The sequence below is a fragment of the Microtus pennsylvanicus genome, chromosome 5 (genome assembly GCF_037038515.1).
Source record: "Microtus pennsylvanicus isolate mMicPen1 chromosome 5, mMicPen1.hap1, whole genome shotgun sequence".
Lineage (NCBI taxonomy): Eukaryota > Metazoa > Chordata > Mammalia > Rodentia > Cricetidae > Microtus > Microtus pennsylvanicus.
Window position 1 is genome coordinate 18,565,741 of NC_134583.1, and position 26,424 is coordinate 18,592,164.

General features: G+C 38.2%; 1 protein-coding gene across 2 annotated transcripts; it reads right to left on the bottom strand.

The window, feature by feature from the left end:
- Positions 1-1,069: 1,069 nt before the first annotated feature.
- Positions 1,070-24,488, bottom strand: Ccnc (cyclin C). 2 transcript variants are annotated; one of them, XM_075971323.1, is made up of 13 exons: positions 24,182-24,460; positions 21,512-21,618; positions 20,138-20,222; positions 19,721-19,790; positions 16,625-16,676; positions 10,806-10,861; positions 9,867-9,902; positions 9,140-9,231; positions 8,473-8,540; positions 5,702-5,781; positions 5,345-5,463; positions 4,307-4,400; positions 1,070-3,739 (listed from the first exon to the last, which is right to left on the bottom strand). In XM_075971323.1, exons 1-12 carry the CDS (start codon positions 24,211-24,213, stop codon positions 4,349-4,351), a joined length of 849 nt encoding a protein of 282 aa, XP_075827438.1. In that variant the 5' UTR covers positions 24,214-24,460; the 3' UTR covers positions 1,070-3,739; positions 4,307-4,348. The 2 variants fall into 2 exon arrangements, with proteins under 2 accessions (XP_075827438.1, XP_075827437.1); XM_075971322.1 differs by lacking the exon at positions 4,307-4,400 and having other exon boundaries at positions 24,182-24,488.
- Between the last annotated feature and the right edge of the window lie 1,936 nt (positions 24,489-26,424).

Genomic DNA, 26,424 nt, shown 5'->3' on the forward strand with positions numbered 1-26,424 from the left:
TTTGCTATTTACCATGTATGTGTCATAACACTTAATGGAAAAAGGTTCGGCATCTAATCTATTGAAGTTTTAGATCTAAAAATTGATTTATATGTTTTATGTGAATAGTTTTATGACTTCTTTCTGCATTTGGTAGTTCACCAAATGTGTGCAGTGCCCACAGATGCCAGAAAAGGGAATCAAATCTCCTGGAACTGTTGTTTCTGATGGTTTTAAGATGCCATGAGGACGCTGGCAATTGAATTCAGGCTCTCTGCAAGAGCAGCAAATGTTCTCAGACCTCTGAGCCACCTCTCTAACAATAAGTACTGCATTATTTTTAAATTATAACATTTATGTGCACAGTATTTTGCCTCCACGCATGTCATGTATCACTTGCATAACTGGCCCCTGCAGAGGTTAGAAGAGGGTATCAGATCCCCTGGAACTGAAATTACAGACTGGCCACGTGAGTGCTAAGAATTCAACCTAGCAGATTTGAACTTTTGATCTCCTACCTCCATACCCTAAGCTGCTAGTACTAAAGGTGTGGGCCAGCTCAAGCTGTACAGCTAAATGACAGAAGTTCACTGTAGGAGTGAAGAGGAAATGTGCCGGACAGCAAGACCTTTCACCTTCCACGGTAGGGCAGTATTTACAACTGAAAATAAAAATAAATAAATAAATAAATGGGGAAGGGTAAGCAGAAGAGGTTAAGTATCTGGAGTATAGTCACCAGGTTTTATGGATTAGAATCTGTATGTAAGCTGTCGCTTACTTCAACTATAACTGAATGAGTTCTCATCTGTGGAGTTAACCTACTCTGAGAACTAGCTCAAACTTAGCACACCTGACATATAGTGAGTGCTCAAATTAACGATACTCTTAAGAGAATAATTGGAAATTCTGAAGTAAATAGCAGAAAAATGATAAAAGTTAAAAGAAAGAGCAGAAAATGGGAATGAGAGGCATATGGAATGAGACAGAGTCTAACGTTTTATTATTATTTGGCAGCAGCATTGTCCAATGCAAGCCATTCTGCGATTTTAATGTTCCTAGATTTAAAAAAATTAAAAAGAAACAAGAAAAATTAATTTTGATAATGTTTTATTTAATTCTATATCTCCAAAATATTACCATTTAAAACACATAATGGTTAAAAACAAATTGAGATTTTAACATTCTTTTGCTTTTGCAGTAAGTACCTGAAAACCAACACGTTTACACATTACAGCATATCTCCATTCAGACAAGCCACATGGTAACCACTCCACCCTAAGGGGCTGCTGGCTATGATACTGGACAGTGTGCCTAAGACAGTAATTGATTCTGAAAAACAGTATTTGTCCTAAGTGGGTGACAATACAGAACGCTACTATCTGTTATTAACGGAAGTGACTGCCACCTTATATAGCAGTCTAGCAAAAATGAAATGATCTCATTGTGATCAGACTTCACGTTCAATTACCAATTTACAGAAATACAAAGGGGAAAACCCACACTAATTGGCATGCTGAAGATGCCCACAGCAAAATTTAGGCTATGGGAAACTTCATAGATGTACAAGTGAAAACAGGGATTTTTTTTTTAATAACATGGAGAAAGAATTCATGAATCTAAAACTAATAGGATTTATAAATGAATATATAGAATGTTCTGCAACTTCAAGGGAACTGAAACTTTTAATATAACATTTAATAATTATTTTTATTAACTTTTAGATAAAGTACAAAAAAACTATAGAAAACTATAAAAGCACTTTTACTTTTATAGTGTTTTAAGGATCCATTACCTCTCAAAGTACATACTGAAATATTTACAGATGAAATAATATATCTGGAATTTTCTTCAAAATTGTATGCAAACTGGAGACTGGTGTGGAATCTGAAGCGAGATGAAATTGGCTATGAACCAGTGACTGTTGAAGCTAGATCATACACACACGGAGGTTTATTGTACTGCTTTGGCTGCTCTTGTAAATTTTCAATTTTCTACAATAAGAGATTGCAAAGAGAACTACGAAGCAGAAAGATCTGACTGAAATAATAAACTGGAAAAAAAAGCTTGAAGACAAAACATAGTTAATGACTGATGAGCAATCACCAAGCATCAAGCTAAGCTCTGATGAACTTCTTAAGATCTGGCAAGAGCGTGTTTTCTTGTTTCTTATCTTTACACAATCTTAGGAGGGCCTATATTGGTAGTAATGTATTGTCAACTTTCTAGCTCATTTGATACTTTCCATAAGGAATCAAGACTTTCCTTACAATCTAATTATAAACCATATGGAATCATCCCTTTACAAAGTTGGGGGGGGGGCTTTAATTTAGCATGCAGAAAGATTCTCAGAAACCTAAGTCAAACTTAACAAGATGAACTTAAGACACTAGTAAATACAGCTGAAGAACTTAACTTTTATTCTTCCAATTTATCTAGGAAGTCAATGCTTAGTAACTTATTTCATGATTTATTGTTTAAACGTGCAAGACTACACATTCATACCCCATTATTCCAAATTTTATTTGTCATTTCCTTCAAGTCTGAAGAAAAAGAGTAATTTATGAAGTTCCAGAGATACCAATCTCACAGATGTAACATTTATTTTCAAATCTATACTCATGAAAATTAAGAATAGCCAGTATCACACTGGCCTAAAACCTGACTAGGTTCTCGACTCAGAATACTTGCTGCACATCTGTCTGCTCACACTAAAACACAAAACTAGACTGGGGTGTATGCATCTCATAAAAAATTCTCAGGACAGATTAAAGATTAACATTAAAATTTCACCTTCAAAAGAAAATAAATAAAATTTCACCTTCATTGATTAACCAAATTAAACTTTTAAAATGTTTATTAACTGTGAATTAATTGCAAATAATTTTCTTTCAGGTTTCCAAGCATTTCAAAACAGCTAATAAGTCAATATAACCTTCAAAATGTCAAAGTAGACCATACATATTGCACTTTTCTAACAGGCTGGGCTAGTATCTTCTGTGATGATATAAAAAGTACTGAATAAAATACATTTTAAAAATCAGTTAAATTCTCGATTAATCTCCCCCAAATTATAAATATAATTCTCAAAACATTCCAGGTTTTCCTAAGATTTAATTTCTTAAAAAACCTTTAAAATTTGCTGGGCAGTAGTGGTGTCTGCCTTTAATCCCAGCACTAGGGAGGCAGAGACAGAGACAGGGACTGGTGGATCTCCCTGAGTTCAAGGTCAGCCTGGTCTACTTAGTTCCAGAACAGGCTCCAAAGCTACAGAGAAACCCTGTCTCAAAAAAAACCCAACCAAACAAAAAACATTTTAAAATTTAACTGGGGAGGGTAGGGAGTTCTTATTGAGTTTTCATGTCCTTTTTTTTTTTGGTCCCTCGATGGCTAAAGAAAATTTTAAACAAATGACATTTCATGTTAGGTTTCCTGCCTTAATTAAAAGAAAAAGCTATTATATTTGTGTGAGACAAGTTAACTTTGAAATGTCTGTGTATGTATAAATAGGTCCCCTTAGAGCTTTACAAAATTTTGTAATTAAGATTTAATAAATTATACACTAGAATCAAATTAAGTAAGAAAAACTTATTTTGTGAAAATTAAGTGAATTCCCAATAGCTTGCATCTGATTTCCAGTGAAGACCTTACTCAAACTGTTGCATGCTTTACTTCCAAGTGGTCCACTCCAGGATTCCTCCGGGTGTTCTAAGATTGGCTGTAGCTAGAGTTCTGACTTCCATTTGGACCCTGCTCTCCTTCACTGTTCAAACGGGGAGGAAAGAAAGTTTATGCCAATTAAAAGATTCATTTTCAACACCTGATACTACTAGTTTCTGAAGTTTATTATTCTGTGGCACTATTCTACAGAACGAAGACATTCCTGTATTATAAGACACAGTTGTAGAAAAATTAAAACCCAGCAAACTAGCATTTGGTCTCATGTTTTTATTCTTCTGTAACTTTGGGCCCTCATACACAACAAGCAGTCTGGAAGTTAGTGTCCATATACACTCAAAGACTTAAGTTAGCGTTTGAGATTTCACTATTATTACAGGTATCACTCAACATAGAGATTACAACTTCTGGACAAATTTCCTACAAAATTAAATCTGACATGTAAAACTCTACTTTTACTCTTTAGGAAAATCCAAAGTGTTTTTCAAAAAACAAAAACAAAAACAAAAAAGCCAACAACAACCTGCTGTCCAATGATATAATAAAATCATATGGAAAAGACAACAAACTTTTATACATCAAAAATATGGTAATTTCCTAGAAAAATGTTGACTATTAAAATAAAAATAAAAAGAACTAAAGCTGAAAATACCAGGAACTGTGACAATAGGAGATTGCCTTATCTTGTCCACCATCATCTTGCAGCTTCAGGCCCTGCCATTAGTGGAGAATCACTCAGGGAACTTCTGTAAAAAATGCATCCAAAGGTAGCTGTTTGAGTGACTGCCTTAAGCAGCTCCTCATAACACTTAAGCATCACTTTTTTCTCAACTGTAACATCACTGTAACCAGCAGCGTCTATAATGCGTCTCAGTGTCACGTAAACGTTTTTTGTTTTGTTTTTTTTTTTTTTTTTTGGTTTTTCGAGACAGGGTTTCTCTGTGGTTTTGGAGCCTGTCCTGGAACTAGCTCTTGTAGACCAGGCTGGTCTCGAACTCACAGAGATCCGCCTGCCCCTGCCTCCCAAGTGCTGGGATTAAAGGCGTGCGCCACCACCGCCCGGCTCATGTAAACGTTTTAAGTAACAACTAAGCTTACAGAATTGACTTTCCTTCTCACCTGTTTCTCTTCCTCGAATGATCTGACACACAGATCACTCAACTAAACAGATTAATTTAAAACAACAAAAACTTCTTAGCAGAGGAGGTTCATTTATGGCAAAATTATATGTAACTGTGTGCTATAAGGATCATAGGATCACTCAGAAGCCAAAATTTATTATCTTTAGTATATCAGATCATCAAATTTTTTGAAAATGGTTACTGAAATGTATAAAATAATCATTACTGAGGGGAGAGGAATGGCAGAGAACCAAATGGAAAGACTTATTTTCAAGCATTTTATATCTGAATTTGAAATAAATTTGCCTAATTCAGTTCCATTTATGTACAGAATGTGGCTATATGTTGAGGGATACCTGTAATAGACCTCCATTGCATTAGGAAGTTACTAGACAGAAAATTTATCTTAAAACTGAGACATCCTTAATTTATCAAGACAAATTACATAAACATAAATCAAGAAATTTTATAGTGTAAATTTTTAGAAAAAGATATAACACAATCTAAGAAAAATATAACAGAGTTTACTATACAATGAAATCAAATTAGTAATTAAGTCTAAAATATACCTGTTTGGAGGTGGTTTTGGTTTTGGCATCTTACTAAGAATAGTCGCCATCTCTTTTCTCTCATCAAAATTCTTCCACTGCTCATATAGTTTTAAAATAACCCTGATTATTTCCAAAATCTAGAAGAAAATATTTGAAAAGCTCTCAGTAGCAAAAACTAACAATGCATTAGTATATAAAGAACATACATCACGTAGAGCCTCGTAGCACATGCTTAATCCCAGCACTTGGGAGAGAGAGGCAGGTGACTTCCCATGCATCGGAGCCAGTCTGACCTACATAGCAAGTTCCAGAGTTCCAGGCAGAGCAGGGCTGTACAGTGAGACCGTATCTTCAAAAAACAAAACAAAAAAGTACCTTCTCCATATCCACAGAGAGTTCTGCAAACCACTGCCTAGCATCTTTCTGCTGTACAACACAGGCTACATGTAGGCAAGCTAGAAAGAAAATGAGAACCAATTGTTCAAATTTAACAGCAAACACTCTTAGAACTAAAGATTTTCATAAAGATTTTATCTTATTTTCCAATACAATTTTTTTAAAAGTCTAGATACTAGTTGAGATCACACACACACATACACACACACTACATTGTGTACCAACATTTAACAAACCACTTTATCAACTTAATGATACAGAAGAAAATCTCTAGTTGCAGGACAGTTCTTGACACCCTGTCTTCGCTGTATACTGGTCACAGTGTGGGTACCTTAAGGGTAGATTTTTTTTTTTATAAGAGAAACAAGTCCAAGAAATTAAACTGGAAAAAATCACCCATGAACACTAGTGCAAAGTAGTCAAATCACACCCAGAAGTTAGTGACAGAAAATAAAGCCCCACCTCACCAACGTACTGCTATGCCTTAAAAAAATTTGTTGGGGGTACAAAAGTCCTTGTATCTACAGACTGCGGAAGAAACCAGGAATGTTAATCATGCAGGGGTGTCTCCTCAAAGGAGGAAATAAATACCTGCTTTTTAGCCAGAAAGCTAGGAGTTGATATTATTAATGATCTGGTGACCTTTTTGCTATCTATAGAGGCAGACCACATCCAATACCCCAGGATGCTTATCCCAGACTTTCCCTCCCTAGAACTTGATCTTTAGCTCTCAACCAATGGAACCCAACCTCAGGGGATAAAACCTAAATTTGGCCGGGCGGTGGTGGCGCACGCCTTTAATCCCAGCACTCGGGAGGCAGAGGCAGGCGGATCTCTGTGAGTTGGAGGCCAGCCTGGTCTACAAGAGCTAGTTCCAGGACAGGAACCAAAAGCTACAGAGAAACCCTGTCTCGAAAAATCAAAAAAAAAAAAAACCTAAATTTTAAAAAGCTATATTTCACTTGGGCATTTATTGACCTTTACACTATAGTCATGTTTGGTTGGACAAGCTTTTAAGACTGTCTTAAGGGCTGAAGACATGGCTCAGAAGTTAAGGGCACTGACTACTCTTCCAGAGGACCTAAATTCAATATCCAGCAACCACATGGTGGAGGCTCACAACCATCTACAGTGGAATCTGATGCCCTCTTCTGGTATAAAGTTATATATGCAGATAGAACACTCAGCCATAAAATAAAAATAAATCTTGAAAAATAAAAGACTGTTGTGTGGTAAAGAATGCTAAGAGCTCATTCTTTGCCAGTCCATTCCTTCACTGGCAGTAGAGCCTACATCTTCAGGATTCTGGAGTATACTGAAGACCCACTGAGATATCCAGCCTTGTGAAATGAACTCCTGGATTCTCGGACTATCTGTAGGTAGTCATTGTTGGACTGGCTGTGTAAGCGGCATAATAACCAGGCTAGCTTAATATGAAACAGCAAATTTTAATGAAGGGATAGCTTACAACACCAGGGATCCAGCGATGAGCAGGAGATAGAAAAAAGAGAGCAGCGGGACTCATGCCCACCAGATTTATATATAAACATTAGCCCGAGGTGAATACGCCCCCCGCAATGGGCTGGGCTATCCCTACATGGCTGGACTACAGCCTGTAAGCCATTCTAATACCCACCTCCATGTATATGGATAGATTTATGCTGTAAGTCCTGTTCCTCTAGAGAACCCCGACTAACTAAAAACAGCCAGCACCATTCTTTGGAGTTGGGTCCTGTGTAAGTGTAGTGAGAGCTCTGAGCATAAGTAGCATGCATGCATTCATTTCTCTCTGCTTTTGACTGTAGATGTCCTGTGACTAACATTGATTCAGGTTCCCACTGTCTTTATTTCCCCACAATAATGTACTATTACCTAAACTTGGGAGCTACCCCCCCTTTCCCTTCTGGAGGTCCTGAGTTCAATTCCCAGCACCCACATGGTGGCTGACAATCGCCTATAATAGGATCTGGTGCCCTCTTCTGGCCTGCAGGTGCATGTGTAGAGCACCCTATATAAAATTAAAAAAAAAACAGAACTGAGGAGAGCGAAAATCCATCCAGTGAAATTAAGTATGGAGAAAAAATTAAGAAAAAAACTGGATTAATTTTTAAAAAGAGGGAGGTTATAAAAAAGGAGCCATGAAAATCAACAGATGGAGAGAGAAAAGAGCATAAACTATTAAATGCCTACGATATAACAGACATTCGGGGCTCTATAGGGCATTTCACTTAACTATTGACACAATTTTTTATAAAGTTATTATCCCTCCCACAACTTCACAAACTCAGAAAAATTAGATAAGTGTTTCAATAACTGTAAAGAAAGCAATGTCTAAATCTAGTCTTCTGCAGAGACACCTTTAGCCAATCCTGCGTGCCTTCTCCACACCGTGGGCGCCAGCTAACTCTAGCAACAAGAGCACAGATGCCTCTGCCTTAAGCTCTTGAGCACTTATTGGGATCCAGAAATGGAAAACAGAACCAGTTACTTAAGACAACTAATATCAGCAGATTTAAACCTGAATTTTCCACTTTCAGCAAACAAAAAAATTGTTTAGGTCTGATTAAAATATTTTAAATGAATTAAGGGGTGAAAATTACCAAGAAAGGGGGTATAGCATATATTATCAAGAGCTCACATTAATCTACTACTTCATAAAAACATAAATTACAATCAAGCGAATTGTATTTTAAGATGACCTAAATAGGCAAAAACAGTTTAATCAATAAAGGTACTCCAAATTTACATACCTAAAGCTATCATGAAAGGAGGATACAGCAGACAAAGATCCGTCCTGTAGGTATCATTCACTATCCTCCTGTAGAAATGTAAATCTTAATATCACTAACAGCACAACCACTGCACTGACTATGTAACTCCTCCCAGAGAGAGCCAGATTTCCCATCTTTGTACACTTACATCTCTGTTCTATTACTAAGAGCAGTTACAAAGATGAAAACAGAGGCAAAACAACGGACCCATGAATGTGACAATAAAGAGGTACACATTACTGAACATAACATTCATGTATTAGTGAGTATATTTTCAATTTTGGGACCTCACAACAAATTATGTTAAATAAAAATTTTCACATTTTTGAAAAATGAAAAGTAAAATTAAAGATATAATCTGAAATGGATTTGTATTGAATCCAACCAAAAAGTATTTTCAAAAATTAATTTATTCTCAATTTTTATGTGAAGTCTTGTTTTGATACAAAACATTAACAGATGATATACTTATCAAATAGGTAATTCAAGATAGGTATGACCTTATAATTTATGCCACTATAGCTATTAATATTTATCAAGCAGATAGTTTGCTGAATACAAAACATCTTGAGGTATTTTAAAATACTAAACCATGTTATTAGTTGTCAGCAACAAGTCATATACGAGCAACTTCTGTTCTAGTTACCATGCAAGGGGAAGCAACACGTCTTCTTGGCCCATGTCCTGCACATACTGGAGCAAAGGTCTATAAGGATGATACACTATCAAGCAACAATCCTAGAGAGTTTAAAAAAAATATATATGTACAAAAGCAAATTCATTACAACATAAAACAATATCATTTTCCAACTTATTGTTCTATGTAGTTCAAATTAATTTCTCTCTTATACTTGCTTCCGTTTTAATTTCTTGCTCAAATATGACCCTGAGCTACTATGACAGTGAAGGCAGTGATCTGTCTGGAATATAATTTGGTAAATCAGGTGGCAGACAGTTAGCATCCATCTTTCCCTTAGAGATTCAAAGTGACATCTGCAACACACTGAAACCTCTTATAAGTCTGTAAAGTCATAATCTTCAATGGAAGAGCAGAATTCTGCCCAAGAGTAATCTATCTTTAACTCTGCCCGCCCGCCCGCCCGCGCATACACACACACACACAAATTGTGCACAAAGTTTACAGTGGTTTAATTTTCTGACTTATTTGCTTGCAATCCTTAATATAGTTATAATAAAACTACTTCTTTAAGCTCAAGTCAGATATAGAAATCATTTTACAGGCCTCATAAGTGATTATGCTTATACATTTCTGTGATTTGTCATCACATATCATTTTGATAAATTTAAAATTTACCTCCCTTCAGAACAATTCATTATACCGTTTTACTGTATTATAAAAAATATATACATACCATTAATTCTAAAAGGTAAAATTCACATTCTAGTATCTGTTAAAAAAATCATCCAGTGAGAACAAACATGATTATGTAAATATTCTTTGCTTAAATTAATAACTTATAGATACAGATAAATTAATTTACCAGTCTTATATGAAATTTCTAAATCAAGAAAATAAATGCAGTAACATATAATCAATAACATTCACAATAAAAATTACAAGTTTCGTTTGTTTTTTGAGACCAGGCAGGCCTGACTATGTAGATCAGGCTGGTCTCAAAATCACAGAGATTTGCCTCCTCTGCCTTCCCAGTACTGGGAACTTGGCAAAAAATTGCATTTTACTGTTATATGTTTTTAATCCTTACAAAACAAAAAAGGCAGTATCATATATTTTTCTTTTTTGAGGAATAGGAGTAACTTGGAATTGAACCCAAAGTCTCAAATATGCTAAGCAATTAACTCTACTACTGAGATATAATCCCAGAATTCTTACTATTTAAAAAAAAAAGAAAATCCTGTTAAAATTGTTAGAAACTACAAATTTAAGCTGGGCATGGTGGCACATGCCTTAAATCCCAGCACTTAGGAGGGAGAGGCCAACCTGGTCTACAGAGTGAGTTTGAGAGTTCAAGGACAGCTAAGGCTACTCAGAGAAACCCTGCCTCAAAAAACCAACCTCAGCAACAAAAAACAACAAAAACTTCCTAAGGTGATTTAACTGGCATTCGAGAGTAATAATCACTACTGTTAAGTATTACAAAAAAAGAAATATATATATATATATATATATATAGAGAGAGAGAGAGAGAGAAGTTACTGAGGTTTAATGTAAAATAATGTTTGTATTTTATAGTACTTGAAGCTACAATTTCTAAGAGTCTATGAAGTTTATTCTAATATAGAATAAAGCTAGTTAATATAGAATATATAATTTTATATAATATACTTACATGATTCATCCTGTAAGGAAATTCCTTTGGAAAGGCATATGAAAATCTAGTTTTTACTATAAGAAACAAAACAAAACAATTAAAACCAAGAAAATGCCAACATGAATTTATCTAAAATTCCTTTAATGCAGCATAAACTCTTAGACAGTATGTTGTATTTATTACCTTTAGTAGGAGATCTCAGAACTACTTAAAAGATAGAGCTTTGTTTCTAGGGAGGACAATGATTGAGTGGTTGGAAGCACACTTGCCTATACAATTGGAGAGCTACAATTATATATATAAACATTTATGCTGGAATGGTTATCATGTGCCTGCACTCTTTCAGTACTCTGGAGTATAGAGGCAAGAAGACTGAAAAGCTAAAGGAAAAGGAAAGAGGGGAAGTGGGTGAGAAGGATAGGGAAAAAGGGAAAAGGAGAAAGAAAAGGAAAAAGCTTTTACTGCTTTCTAAAAGATTAAAAGACTGAAAAAAAATCACTAGATCCTATCATCTCTAAAATCTTTTTAACTCTAGAGTAGTATTTTTCTGTTTGCCTGTAATTTATCTTAGAATGAATACACTTATAAAGCAAGTTCTAAAAAAATCAAGGTGAGAAAGAAGTTAGGGCAATATACCAAAATTAGCTGTGATTATCTGAGACTAAAGGAATTTTTTTAAACTAATTGATACTTTCTGAACTTATAACTGTTTCTTTACCAAAATACAAAAACATGTAAATGTATTTATTTATAAAGAAACACATACATGTTTTTATTTATTGTTAGTTTTTTTATTTTTTGAGACAAGGTATCATTATGTAGTCTTGGCTAGTCTGGATCCTGCTATGTAGGCCTCAACTTAATAGAGCTCGGCTGCATCCATGATACATGCAAGGTCATTTTCTTATACAACACAGTTACCATTTGTACTCACTAATAAAGCACAAAAGGAAAACTTGTTAACTATCTCCTCAAGAAGTCTTATACATACTTAAGCACTATTGAGAAAATAGTATTTAAGACATCAGAATGCATACTTAAATCAATTAGAGTAGCAACTGGAAGCCCCAGCAACTCTGGTTTATAATTCCCTCCATTGGTACAAATGATTTCCTTCACTCAACATAAGGAATTCTGTGCATTTTATGTACTAAATTTTCAAAAAAGTTATTTTATAAATGAAGTTCTCTACAACTAATTTAGGTAACATCTGCCAAGATCTGAAACCTAGAACTATTTAAACATGAGGAAATTCACAAGATCTGAAACCTAGAACTATTTAAACATGAGGAAATTCACATTCTTTCTTTCATTTTGAAAATATCCCTAGTAAGGTTTCTGGGTTTTAGAATTCCTTCATATGTAAGCAGTATGTAAAGTATACAAATAAAGCAGGTTCCTATTAGTGGCAGAGAATCAACAAAGCAAAATAACGTCTGTAAAGGACTGGCGCAGTGGTTTATGCTTTTAATCCCAGCAATTGGGAGGCAGGTGGGTCTCTCTGAGTGTGAGGCCAATCTGGTCTAGAGAGTGAAATCCTGCTTCCAAAAATTCTGTAATTGATACATGTCACTAATCCCTGGACTCGGACACCCAACACCTGCACTGAGATTAGATTCACCTTATGCCATCAGCTTCTATTCCACCTATGCTGAAATGATATGATCCATTTTTTGTTTTGTTTTGCTTTTGGAAACAGGGTTTCTCTGTGTAGCCCTGGCTGACCTAAAACTCACCAAGTGCTGGGATTAAAGATGCTACTACTACTGGATCCACATGTTTAAACATTTATCATTTATCCTGTGTTTGTGCACGCACACACATGTACACCACGATATGGGTAGAATTCAGAGGACATCTAGGGATCCAACTCAGGCCATTGGTTGAGCCATCTCTCCAAGGCTATGTAGTAAAACTCACTGTCTCAAAAAACTCAAACAAACAAAAACAATAAAGTACATGCTTAAATCCTGATCCGTACTACCTCAGAAGGGGATTATACCTAGTGAGGACCTTTACAGCAATAAGGAGGCTCAGTGGTTAGGAACACTCACTGCTTTTGCAGAAGACCAGAGTTCAGTTCTCACCCACGTGAGATGGATCACATCTGTCTGTAACTATAGCTCCTGGGAATGGAACACTTTTTTTTTTTGTTTCTTCAGGTGCCCATATGCACATGCACAGGCAAACACCAAACACATACACACAAATAAATCACTCTTAAAAAGAGGTAAAGGTTAAATTAATTAGAATATGAGAGTGGAACATAATTCTACAGGAGTGCTTGATATGGTTTGGACTGAAGTATCACCCTGACTCATATGTTGAAGGCCAAGTCATCAGCTGGACGATATAATCCCTGAAAGGTGATTTTCACTGAAAGATGAAGTTGCTGAACACTGACTGAGTCATACTGACATCCAAATGGGAGATGGTAGAGCCGTGGGTGGTGGAAGCAGAGGAAGTGGATCCCTGGGAGAGTGTCTAAAGAGATCCTTCTTGTCCTTAGTCCCCTCTACCACACCCTTCAATTGTGATGTTTCTGCACCGCCAGAGGCCAAAAGTGATGGAAGCAACAAACCACAGACAGAAAACTGAAGCTATGAGTCAAAGCGAATCCTTCCTTTAAAGCTGCTTCACAAACAAAACAAAAAAGCCGGCACCAACAACAAAAGAGCTGCTTCACTCAATACTCTTCACAGCAACAGAATGTCTAACTGCTGCTCCACCCAAGACAGGGTCTCACTATGTGGTTCCGGCTATCCTGGAACTCACTATGTAGACCAGGATGCCTCAAACTCGCAAAGATCTGCCCACTTCTGTCTCCCAAGTGCTGGGACTAAAGGCATGTGTCACCATACACGACTACTGCTGTTTTAACACGATGCTGAAGACACACGGGAGATGGCTAGAAAGATGGCTCCGTGGTTAAGAACACTCTGCTCTTGCAGGGGACTCAGGTTTGGTTCCTAGCATCCACATGGCCACCACTATTTACATCTATCACTCCAGTTTCAGGGGTGATCTCCACAGCACCAGCATGGTGTACATGAAGGCAAGATACTTATATGTATAAAATAAACAAAGTTTAAAAAACAAAGAGAAAGAAAAAATGTAGGTACACAAAGGGTAATGAAAGAACAGCCATAACAGCTAAAGGAGGCCACAGAGAAACCAAACTTGCTGGTGCCCTGATTTTTGGATCTTCAGACTCTAGAGCTTAGAGAAAATACCTTTCTGTTTAAATATCCAATCGGGTATTTTTTATAATAATTCTAGAAAAGAAATAGCAAGGCATTGTTCAACATACTGTACATATTAACTGATTTTATCTTCATAATAACTCTAATCTTGCAGATGAGAAAATAAGATTAAATGTTTCCATAAAACAATTCAAAGCACCATTAAGTTGACATATGTATGGCTTTATTACCAACTTTTACAACCAACTTCTACCCTTCAGCCTAAGAAGTGGTCTAGGAAGATGTTTCAGCAGTTGAAGTGCTACAAGCATGAGGAAACCAGTCTGGATCCCCAGACACATAAATTACATGTGTGGCAGTCCGTCTCTGATTCAGCCGCAGAAAGCAGGGACAGGAGTTCCCTCATAGGAAGCTGGCTACTGACAAGACTAGTCATACTGGCAAGCTCTGGGTTTGAGAGACCCTGCCTCAACAAATAAGGTACAAGAGAAATGTAGGATGATTCTATACATCAACCTCAGGTCTTGACATGTATGCACATATACAAGTACATATGCCCACCACATACAAACTACACACACACATACACACACACGAAAATTTAGCTGCAGGGGACTGATGCCTTGGGCTTCTTTGGGCACCTACACTCACATGCATGTGCCCACATGCAAACACACACCTACACATAATTTAAAAGAATGCTTTAAAAACACAAGAGTTGCTGGACATAATGATAAAAGTTTAATTTAATTTTAATTCAATTTAATCCCAGCATTCAGGAGGCAGATCTGTCAGGAGCCATTTCAGGCTTCCCCTTTCTCACATCTCATAGGGCCTTGAAGTAAAAATCTTGAGACAAGAAAACTTAAAGTTAGCCAAAACATTATGTGCTGATCGTGGAGACTCAAGCTCTGGAAAGCACCACAGAGTGTCTGCAAGGCTTGCTGCTCATCACTAACAGCAGAAGCCACTGACCTTGCAACTGCCCTGCTTAGCTGCCAAACTGCTCCACTTAGTTGCCTAGCTACCAAGCCCCTCCTTCCTTTCCCCCTTTCCTCAGTTCCCCCTTGCCCTAGCTCCTTTCTGAGGAGTATTTAAGACATGAAACTTGCTTCAATAAATGGGATGCCTTGACAAGGAATACTGCTTGGCGTGTGTGTCCCCCCCCCCTCCATCTTTCAGATAGTGCCTCTTCAGGACCCTGGAGTAACTTAGGACCTGCTGGGCGGATCACAGATCTCTGTGAGTTCCAGGACAACCAGGGCTATAAAGTGACATCCTATCTCAAAATGCCAAAAAACAAAAATTAACTCAGCTGACTGACTATACAGTCAGCATTCTTTTTTTTAAATTTATTTATTTATTATGTACACAATATTCTATCTGTGTGTATGCCTGCAGGCCAGAAGAGGGCACCAGACCTCATTATAGATAGTTGTGAGCCACCATGTGGTTGCTGGGAATTGAACTCAGGACCTTTGGAAGAGCAGTCAGTGCTCTTAACCGCTGAGCCATCTCTCCAGCCCACAGTCAGCATTCTTTTCTGTACCACACAACTTGAAGGTTTGATAATACATAATTCCCATCAATACAGCTCATTTTTCACCACTGAAAAGTATTGTCTTAAACTAGGCATGGTGGCCCATATCTGTAATCTCAACAAGAGATTAATAATACTTCTTGGTAAATAGAAGCTGGAGGAGCCCAAGTTTCTGATGAGATTTGATCAAAAAAAAAAAAGTATTATCATAATGGACGTAAAAACTTGTTTTTGAGAGCCGGGTGGTGGTGGCGCACACCTTTAATCCCAGCACTTGGAAGGCAGAGGCAGGCGGATCTCTGTGAGTTCAAGACCAGCCTGGTCTACAAGAGCTAGTTCCAGAACAGGTTCCAAACCACAGAGAAACCCTGTCTTGAAAAAGCAAAAAACACACAAAAATTTTGTTTTTGAGGCTGGAAAGTTGTCAGTGGTGAAGAGTATTTCTTGTTGTTGCCTAGGACCTGGGTTCAAATCCCAGCATCCACAAGGAGGCTCACCACCTCCTTGGGCACCAAGCACAAATGAGGTGCACAGATATACATGTAGGCAAGACACTCATACACATAAAATAATAGAAATAAATTGAAAAGAAATTTCAGGGTTGGAGAGATGCTCAGCAGTTAAGAGCACTGCTTACTCTTCCAGAGGACCTGGATTAAATCCCTAGGACCGACATGGCAGCTCACACCTGTCTTTAGCTCCAGATGCAAGGCTTCTGACATCCTCACATAGACATACATGCAGGCAAAACGTCAATGAACATAAAATAAAAATAAACTTAAACAAACAAAAAAGAACCCTGGTTTTTTAAGAGATAGTCTCATGTGGTCCAATAATCACTATGTCGGTGAGGCTAGCCTTGAACACCTAATCCTTTACTTCCACCTCCCAATCACTGAGATTACAGGTCTGCACCACTACATCAGTAAAAACATCTTTTCAAGCATTTTTTTTCCTGTCTAATATGCTAAAGATATTCTTTGGAGTTGTGTAATAAACCCACTTACATGTGGCTCATAAAAAAACAAAATCTGTATGTTACAGAGCTTTCTTTAGATTTCAGCCTTAAAGCAGAATACACTTTTTGCACTTACATACAGAAGTAGTAGCAGCGATCAATCTTGTATTTGAGACTACACCAAATTCCTAGAGAAAAGTGAATGAGATCAAGTACTTACTAACCCAATAAACATTAAAGATACCTGAGATCTACCCAAAACAGTTTTTCCAAGCTCTTCTCATGTTCACAGTCTGCTCAGTTTCTTCCTACTTAATCTATGAAGTATTTAAATTTCTAAATGTATTACCTTTCCTTAAAATTTCAATAATTTGGGTTGGAGCTATAGCTCAGAAGTATATTGCTTGCCTGCCAAGAATGTGTAAGGCCTGCCTGTGTTCAATTCTTAGCACAATTAATCAACCAACCAGTCAATGAACAGACAAATGCGATATTACTCAGAAGACCATATAACACCAACCTTTCTGAAAGAATGAAGCTTATAATGGAATATAAGCTTCTTAGGCTTTTCAACTTAATATACTACCACTATAAAATAACTAAATTTTATCATGTAATGTAATTTAAATATACTCGTATTTAATTTCATATAAATCACTCAAGATATAAATCATTTGCTTCCTTTTAAAGTCAGAAAAGAATTGGTTCTTTATTTAACAAATTAAAAACTATTCAAACACGTTCGATTAAAAATCTGTATTCTAGTCAGGCAGTGGTGGCACACGCCTTTAATCCCAGCACTTGGGAGGCAGAGGCAGGCAGATCTCTATGAGTTTGAGGCCAGTCTACAAAGCTAGTTCCAGGACAGCCAGGACTATTACCTAGAGAAACCCTGTCTCAAAAAACCAGGGGTAAGGTGGGGGAATAATCTGTACTCTACAACCTAATCTATATGTATATAAATATATATATATATATATATATATATATATATTTAAATTTAAACTTCAAACCCTAATATGTAGAACTAAAAACTAGAGACAGTATGTTAAATATGATTTGTACACAATTTCTATTCAATTAGACAAAACAGAAATTTGGTCATAGTTAGAGATAAAATGTAATGCAATACACTGAGGGGGGAATGAAGAAGCCATCTCAATTGATACCTGCTGGGAGCGGGAAAGTCAGTTTTCTCCAATGGAGTGACACTGGGCACATTGACCACACTAGAGCAGGCGCTATGCCCAGGGGTAGCTGGCCAACAAAATGAACTTCATAGTTTTTGTTACTGTTTTATTTATTTATTTTTTTGCAGGCTTTCCATTTCTTTCTGCATTTTGGTTTGTTTTGATTTTTATGTTATTTGGTTTGAGAGAAAAAAAAAACACTAAATTGGGTGGGAAGGGAAGAGGATCTGGGAGAAGTTGGGGGAGGGAAAGACATGATCAAGATATAGTGTATGAAAAAGGTTTTTAAGGAAAAAAAATCAATTTTGAAAATATACCTCACCTACAACACCTCTTTATTCAAAAAAACCCTTCACAAATCCAGCCATAAGGACTGAAACCAGGCCTCATGGACGCTAGGCAGGCAGTCTACAACTGCCTTCCATAGTTAGATTTATTCAAACTTTATCTCAAAACCCATGGGCAGAGTGAACAAAAGGTCCTATAAAGGATTTTAGTACTTCTTGGGAGATAATTCAAAAAGATGCCATGGATGCTTCTAAATCAAAATGAACACAAAAGAAATGTAAACTTACTAGGTTAAGATCACATTCAATTCACATGAATACAATTATTATTCTAAAAACTTTACCAAGAATAGAAACAACAGATTAAAGATTGTGTGGATCAGTTAAGAAAAGTAGTTCTCAGAATCTGCTACTATTTGGGTTACAGCTGAAAGATGAACTTTCTCAACAACACTGAAAAAGTAAGTAGGGCAGAATTCCAGTTGTGGGCCAAGTCCTTATTTGTCTCTCTCTTAATTACCTTTTCTGCTCCTACTACCCACACTCTTCCTTGTTAGAGTTTACAGAGCTATCTATATATATTTCCTAATCCTTGCCTACCCTTCCACTTTCCCTCTATTGCTTGTTGCCAGAAAAGACAGGAATAAAGAAAAAGCATATGGGAGAGGAGCAGAGACATTCTTAGGCTATAGCAGGTAAGTTGTGGTACTTAGCACCAAACAATGTCTTTTTGTTGTTGCTTTGAGACAGGGTCTCACTATGTAGCTCTGGCTGTCTTTGAACTCGGAACTCAGTATTAGGTCAGACTGGCCTTAAATTCAGAGAACAAACCTGCCTCTGCCCCCAGGTGCTGGGATTAAAGGTGTACACACCACAGTCAGCCAAACAATATATTTCAAAGGTAGCAAAGCAATTAAGTCCTAAGATAAAGAACCAGATTATTAGTACCAGAGTACTGGCTGTGCCACTGACTAGTGTATGACTGCTGCTCTGTCTATGTCTTATTTATAAAACGGAAATTATAAGTGTTATAGCTCTGAGGGGAAAGGCTTCCCTATCAAAATATTACAGTTCTGAATGGAAAAGCTTGCCCATTAGAGGGGGCTCTGAGGGGAAACGCTTACTTGATGGAGGCATTGGCAGCCGAGGGGAAGATTTCCCCAAAGCAAGTGTTAAGGCTCTGAGAAGGAAGGCTTCCCTTATGAAAGTGTTGTATCTCTCCCGGGAAGGCATCCTGGCAGTTGGGAGTCCAGGCATACCACAAAGTCACATCGCACAACAAACCTTACATAAGAAATTTACTGGGAGAGAAGAACCCAGGAGAGTGGCTGCCTCTGCTTGGATGAGAAGCAGCAGGAAACTGAGTAGAAGACAGGCTTCATATAGGGTTTCTTGGGGAGCAGAGATTTCCAAGATTCTTTTTCATGGTCCTCGTCTCAGGCTTGGGATCAAGTCAGGGGCAGAGTATTTTTTCCCTGGCTTCAGTCTCATTTCAAGTCAAGGTCAAGGCCCTTTTACCCTACAGAGATACTACTGCTGTATACGCCAATGTTATAGGATTAAATAAAAACGTATAAAGGGTCTCATTAAAGCACCTGATGATATAAGTGCCATATTTAATAAATATGTGTATATTTTCAAGATGTGTATATTTTCTTGTATAAATTACTCCCTATGATTATCTATACAAAGCCAATATTAAAAAAGACATATGTAAGGATTATACTCTGATGAAGAACAAAAATTGTTTTATACCTCTACTTTGGATGCCAGAAACACACACGTAGGAGCCATTAATACAGGATCTATACTTTTCAGGGAATACCTAAAACATAATTAGACAAGAATTAAATAATGTCCATTTAAAAAATACCCACTGGGAGATAGGGGAGCAGGAAATCATAACTCTATAGTAAACAAGTGACTTACTTATATATGGCAGATGGGAATTAGAAGATAATTTTTTTCTTTCTTTCTTTTTTTTTTTTTTTCAAGACAGGGTTTCTCTGTGGCTTTGGAGCCTGTCCTGGAACTAGCTCTGTAGACCAGGCTGGTCTCAAACTCACAGAGATCCACCTGCTTAAAGGCGTGTGGAACCACCGCCCAGCTTAGAAGATAATTTCAAACAGGCTAACAAAAACAAACAAAGAAATAAATAAATAAAAGCCATACCTGGCATAGAATCTCTTGAAATAGACTGTAGCAGTAGCAATGACCTGTTGTCTTAATTTAAGATGTTCACCTAATGCTTGGATAACTAAAAGGGAAATAACAAAATTTAAATGTATCATCTGGCATTATAATAACATTAACATCTAACAAAATTTCTATATCTTAGGATTCTGTCCACTCAACCCAACCTATGTACTCTCTGACACCCTGTTTTCTTTCTTTCTTTCTTCCTTCCTTCCTCTTTTTCTTTCTATCTTTCTTTTTGAAAGACTAGAATGGCCTTGAACTCAGAGTTCCTCCAGCTTCTGCCTCCCAGTGCAGGATTAGTGGAGCGCGCCACCACCTGGTCTTCTGACGCCTTCTGAACTACAGCTGCCTAAAACTTACAAATTCAGCAATATGCATAAACAAGACAAAGAAACTGCCTACAAGCTATCTTGCAATAAGGAGGTTGAATAGAAAACATTCTATGCATTTTAATGTTTTTCACATTATCTATATAAAAAGTTTTAAAAATTAAACTAGATATTGTTATTTACCAAGAAATCCATAGTAACTCTTCTATACAAGAGAAAGGTAGATTTGCAGAAAGTGACAGTTAAAGATCATGGTGAGAGGACTGAGAGATGGCTCAGGGATTGAGATCACTACCTACTGTTGCAGAAGACCCGAGTTCTGTTCCCAGCACCCACATGGAGGTTCACAACCATTTGTAACTCCAGCCCCTAGGGATCCAAACCTCCTCAGCACCAGGCACAACACACAGTGTACATATACACATGCAAGCAAAATACCCATACACATAAACCAAATACAATTTGTTTTTAAAATACCAAGCAACAAAGCTATCCTAGTACAGTAAAGGCATCTTGACTAAATCCCCTTCTTGCTAATGTGAAGTTATAAGGTAAAAATGACAACTATAGGATGTCAGTTTAAAGAATCATTTATTTTTACTTTGTTTTAGTCAACCTTAAAAGGGACTGCACTAGGGGCTGGAGAGATGGCTCAGCGGTTAAGAGCATTGCCTGCTCTTCCAAAGGTCCTGAGTTCAATTCCCAGCAACCACATGATGGCTCACAACCATCTGTAATGGGGTCTGGTGCCCTCTCCTGGCCTGCAGACATACACACAGACAGAATATTGTATAAATAAATAAATATTTTTAAAAAAAGGGACTGCACTAGAAATGCCTGAGATTAGCTAAAACTGTGCTTCTGACACATAAGGTGTAAAGTGTTACCCAGAACAGTAAAATAATAAATGTACAAATAAAATCATTAACTATTCTGTAATAATCCATTGAAAATTACCACACAAGAGTTTCAAAGGTGACCAGTTATACTATACCATTTCAACCAATTTAAAGTTTACCATTTGTAAAAAATATCTGTAACTTCCAATACTCTTCTTCTGAGAGAAACTTTAAGTCCTTCTGGCGCTCTTTCAACAGATCTTGTTTATCCAAAATCCACTGCAAACTAGAAAAAGTAAAGATGTTAAACCATGGTATAGAAAGCCAACAAGCAAAAATACCTGTAATACTAAGATTTAATAAGTTGATCATATTCTTATTCCTCTGAGACAGGGTTTATCTGTGTAGCCATAGCTGTCCTGAAACTCACCCTGTAGACCAGCTTGGCTTCAAACTCAAGAGATCTTCCTGCCAATGACACCCCTAACCCACCTCAGCCACCACTGCTAGGAAAAAAGGCATGCGGCACCACACCCAGCTTCTTCTCTTTTCTTTTTGAAGGTACATCCTTAAGAAAAAGACAGGTTTGGCTAGGAATGTAGCTCAGAGGTAGACAGAACACTAGCCTACTTCTGAAACATACATACATTATAGCCTCAGCGTTCGTTCTTCTAAATAGGTCTCTAAAATATTGAGTAAACTAGATTCAACAATGAAAGGCTTGAGTTCTTCAAAACATGCTCACCTGTTTCAAGTACATTCTGCCTCAGAGGAGATTAAACATTTTTCTAAGGAAATATTTTTCAGCTAGCATTTTCATTATCGCCCCTAAAAGTTTCACAGTCTTGTTAGTAAACCAATTTAAACCCTTAGGTTTAGCCGGGCGATGGTGGCGCACGCCTTTAATCCCAGCACTCGGGAGGCAGAGGCAGGAGTTCGAGACCATCCTGGTCTACAGAGCTAGTTCCAGGACAGGCTCCAAAGCTACAGAGAAACACTGTCTCGAAAAAAACCAAAATAAATAAATAAATAAATAAATAAACAAACAAACCCTTAGGTTTTTGACGTTACTTATGACTGCTTTGCTGACTATTTTCAAACAACTCTGTGCCAATCTGTTGTGGTTGACTCCTGTTAGGTTTGGTCAATAATAAATAAGGATGCTATGGATGCCATTTTAAACTCTCGGGGAAGTTATTCATCTGATTTCTCTAGCTTTTCAGCAGCCCACCTCAGTCTCAGCAAGGTCATGTGAGGAAAAACAGGAGAACTTGAGGGTAAAGAACCAGCTTTAATCCTGGAAGAGGCTGGTGGATCTCTGTGAGTTCAAGGCCAGCCTGGTTTACAAAGTGAGTTCCAGAACAGTCAGAGCTGTTACACAGAGAAACCCTTTCTTGAAAATGCTCTTGATGTTTTTCAAAGACTCTCTACCTCTTTCTGGATTTCCTCCATCCTGCCATTTGTACAAAGCAGCAGCACACAGGTTCTCAGACCCTTTATAGTAAGGCCCTTTCTCAAAGACAGACTCTTACTACATCCAAAGACTTAATGTGTTTCAGAATTACATCACTCAGACAATCAAGGCAGTGTCCGAGTACCAGGATTACAGGCTCAAACTCAACCTCACTTTTCTGAGTCTCCTCCTTCTGTATTTCAACTAAGATATCTCAGTGAGTGAAAACAATGAAAATAACATGTCCCATAGGGATGTTTCATGAGCATTTTATCTCCCTAGAATCACTTTGTAGCAACGGAAAACATGCTTTCCAGAATTAGGTTTCCAAACTCACTGTCTTCTCTCCTGTTCTTAGGCAAAGAGGAAAAAGAGCCAGTCCAATTCACAGAACTAAAATTTTGTTATTCTCTTTACCATAAAGTTTGCTTAAACTAATTTGTCTTCTATCAAGTCCCATTCAGTTTTTAAGTATTCAGTGGAAAACCTGCTCAAAGCTTGACCCAATCACACAACTTCCTGCGTGTTTAACAAATGCATTTAGTGATAAATGTTTCAAATACTACTTTAGTCCTTCTATGCTCACTGACAGACACCACCGTTCATTTAAATGGTTAAAGAGATAAAAATCTGGAGAATACACACTATTAAGGCAAAATTGAAGACACTGGCTAATGAATGAAAATGGATACATTTTGGAGAGAACCTACGCTACATTTTATATAGCACCTGCTACATTCTAGGGGCACAAACACCAATCTAGAAGCCGGTAAGTGGTAGCACACTGCTTTAATCCCAGGCCTTGGGATTCTGAGCTCGAGGCCAGTCTGCTCTACAGAGGGAGTTCCAGGACTGCTAGCTAGAGCTACACAGAAACCCTGGGATGGGGGGTGGGGGGAGCGGCGGCGGCAGCGAACAAACGGATCGACAACCTAGGCATAAAGGAGAGCCAGGAAGCAGCAGGTAAAATCAAGGACGACTCTTTCCTCTCCTCTGAGTAAATAAATATTAAATCTTCAAGTAAGGCGAATGACAAGAGATTATAATATCGTTTCTCTCAACAAAGGCTAGCAAAAGGAAGCTATACTCTCACAACGCTACAATGTGCCTGTGCCCACTTCATCCCATTCAGCTAACTCCAAAATTCAAAATCTTCCTTCAGAGATCGGTCCTCTTACTAGTCTCATATCCGCCGCCCCCCCCCCAACGGTTCCGAAATCCGCCCCAAGAAGGAAAGCCGGCAAGCAAGCGCAGTAGGCTTCGGATCCCCAACTTCTCGGGGAGGGCTCACCCACTCTCCAAGAGCCGCCAGGACGGAAGCCCCGAGGGAGCCGCAGGCCCAGTCCTCCCAGTGCCCCAGAACCGGTCCCGCGTGAGAAAATGGAAGCTCACTCACTAGTGGGAGCTCTGCCAGAAGTTCCCTGCCATGGACCTCTGCTTGCCCTGCTACAAAAGCACCAGCAGGCAGAGCGGCCCACGGAGCGACCATAGACCCAGTCCAGGCGGCCGTGCACCTCAACCAGACTGGCCGGGTTGAGCTCCACGGCGGCCGCAGCCAGAGGAACAGACCAGCACCCTCGTCGCCTAGACGCCGGCCGACAACACTGAGCAGCGTACACCGGTTCCTGCTGACAAAAGTTCCGGCGCGCCCTAGCAGCGGTGGAAGCGATAGACCGCCGGTGGGCAGAGACCGGAACTGGAGTAACGAGACGCTCTCCCGCGAGATTTCCGGCGAGGTCGGCCCTAGAGCAGCCGCTACCTGGCTTTCTGGTCCGGTGCTGTTTGTTCTTCTTTTGGATCCATTTAGGGATCTTGTTAGTCCACTTGGTAGGCTTTCAGAAATAGCACCCTGGCATTGGAAGAAAGCATGACTTATGATGCTCGTTTCCCTAAGATCTAAAGGAGAAATAAATGAAAATAATTTTGGCCTTAGGATCTAAGCGCTCTTGGTGAAGTTCTTGCGGACATCAAGCCTAATGAGTTAATGTGTTTTAGTGTGGTAAGTGTAGACTTTTTAGAATAGCAATCTTTCAAAGTCAGAGCCGTCTATTGGTACACCTAAAAACATAGATGAGCGTATGAACACATATCTAGTCACATGGATGCTCATGCATGCCTCAAATTGAAATACTGCAAAAATGCAATAATTTAATTTTACAAAATGAAAACAAAACAAACATGTTTCTGTAACATTGCACGTAATACTGCACTTTGGTGACTGAGACAGGAACGTTAGGAGTTTCAGGTCAGTCTTTGTTTCATGCTGAAACCTGTCTCAGAAAAGAAACAAGGGGGTCAGAGGATGTAGCTCTATTAGTGAAGTGCTTGCTGGTGCCCCAGAAGCCCTGGGTGCAAATCCCAGCACTGCATAACACCATCATGTTAATATCATCCTCAGCAATGCTGATTTAGGTCAGCCTGGGATTACCGTCTCTAAATGAATGGACACACCTCAGAGTTACTCAAGAACTCTGAGGCAGATAGCACAAATATTTTTTCCTTGTGGGTGGAGACCAACGGAGTGAGAACTTCATAAGTGAAACTAGTCTGCCAGCTATAGAAAAGATGTTTTTAAATTCGATCCACTTGTGTACACACCCAACCATCCTGTGAAATACATTCAAGAATTTGGATGAGCTACATTAAGCTAAATTGCTCTAACATCTCCCTCGTCTCACTCCAACTTAGCATAAAAATACATGTCATTCCCATGAAGTTCCCTAAAGTTGGAAACTTCTTCACAGTTGTCTTCTAGCTCTTCAGAGAACTAGTATGTTTTTATCTCCCAACTATTCATCTCAAGGTTCCTGGCTTCCAAGATCAAAGTCTTTCTGTATAGACAATAGAGAGCTGATGTGGGATTCCCCTCTTTCTGCTGTGAATATGTTTTATCACCATTGGTTTATAAAGAAGCTGCTTTGGCCCATGGCAGGGCAGAATAGAGCTAGGCAAAAAAAACTAAACTGAATGCTGGGAGAAAGAAGGTGGAGTCAGGCAGACACCATGTAGCTGCTGAAGGAGAAATATACCAGAACCTTATCATTAGACTACAGCCTTGTGCTGATACACAGATTAATAGAAATGGGCTAATTTAAGATGAAGAACTAGCTAGGAATATGCCTAAGCTACTGGCCAAACAGTGTTGTAATTAATATAGTTTCTGTATGATTATTTGGGTCTGGGCAGCCAGAAAACGAACAAGCAGTCTCCTTTTACAGAGAACTCATACTAGCTCTTAATTAAATAGTATTAAGAGTCTTAAAATAGAAAAAGCACAATCAGTTCTCATGATCTACTGACCAGGACTCCACCTACATGACTCCAACATATTTGTCAAGGTGCCAGAAAAGTGTTGAGGAGTGTTTAATATATTTGGGAATCTGTTTCTGAGACACTGTCACCACCCAAGCCATGTCCTACATCATAGACATTTAAAATGTCTTCAGATCTCGGTATTTGCCTTGAGTTTTGTCAGCCATGCATAAAGATTCTGTAACAAACTCCTATTACCAATGTTTCGTGTGCTCCTACGACACACACACATTTGTTTCTTTGAGATAGAATTTCTCTGTGTCACAGCCCTTGTTGTCTTGGACTTGCTCGGTGGACCAGACTGGCCTTGAGCGCACAGAGATTCAC

What these genes read in the sequence shown, in the direction of transcription:
- Ccnc (XM_075971322.1), bottom strand. Translation starts at nt 24,213, where the DNA reads ATGGCAGGGAACTTCTGGCAGAGCTCCCACTA. An exon ending in TTCTGGCAGAGCTCCCACTA is followed by an intron (nt 21,619 to 24,181) that starts GTGAGTGAGCTT and finishes TACTTTTTCTAG; the next exon opens with TTTGCAGTGGATTTTGGATA. An exon ending in CCAAAACCACCTCCAAACAG is followed by an intron (nt 3,740 to 5,344) that starts GTATATTTTAGA and finishes CCGTTTGAACAG; the next exon opens with TGAAGGAGAGCAGGGTCCAA.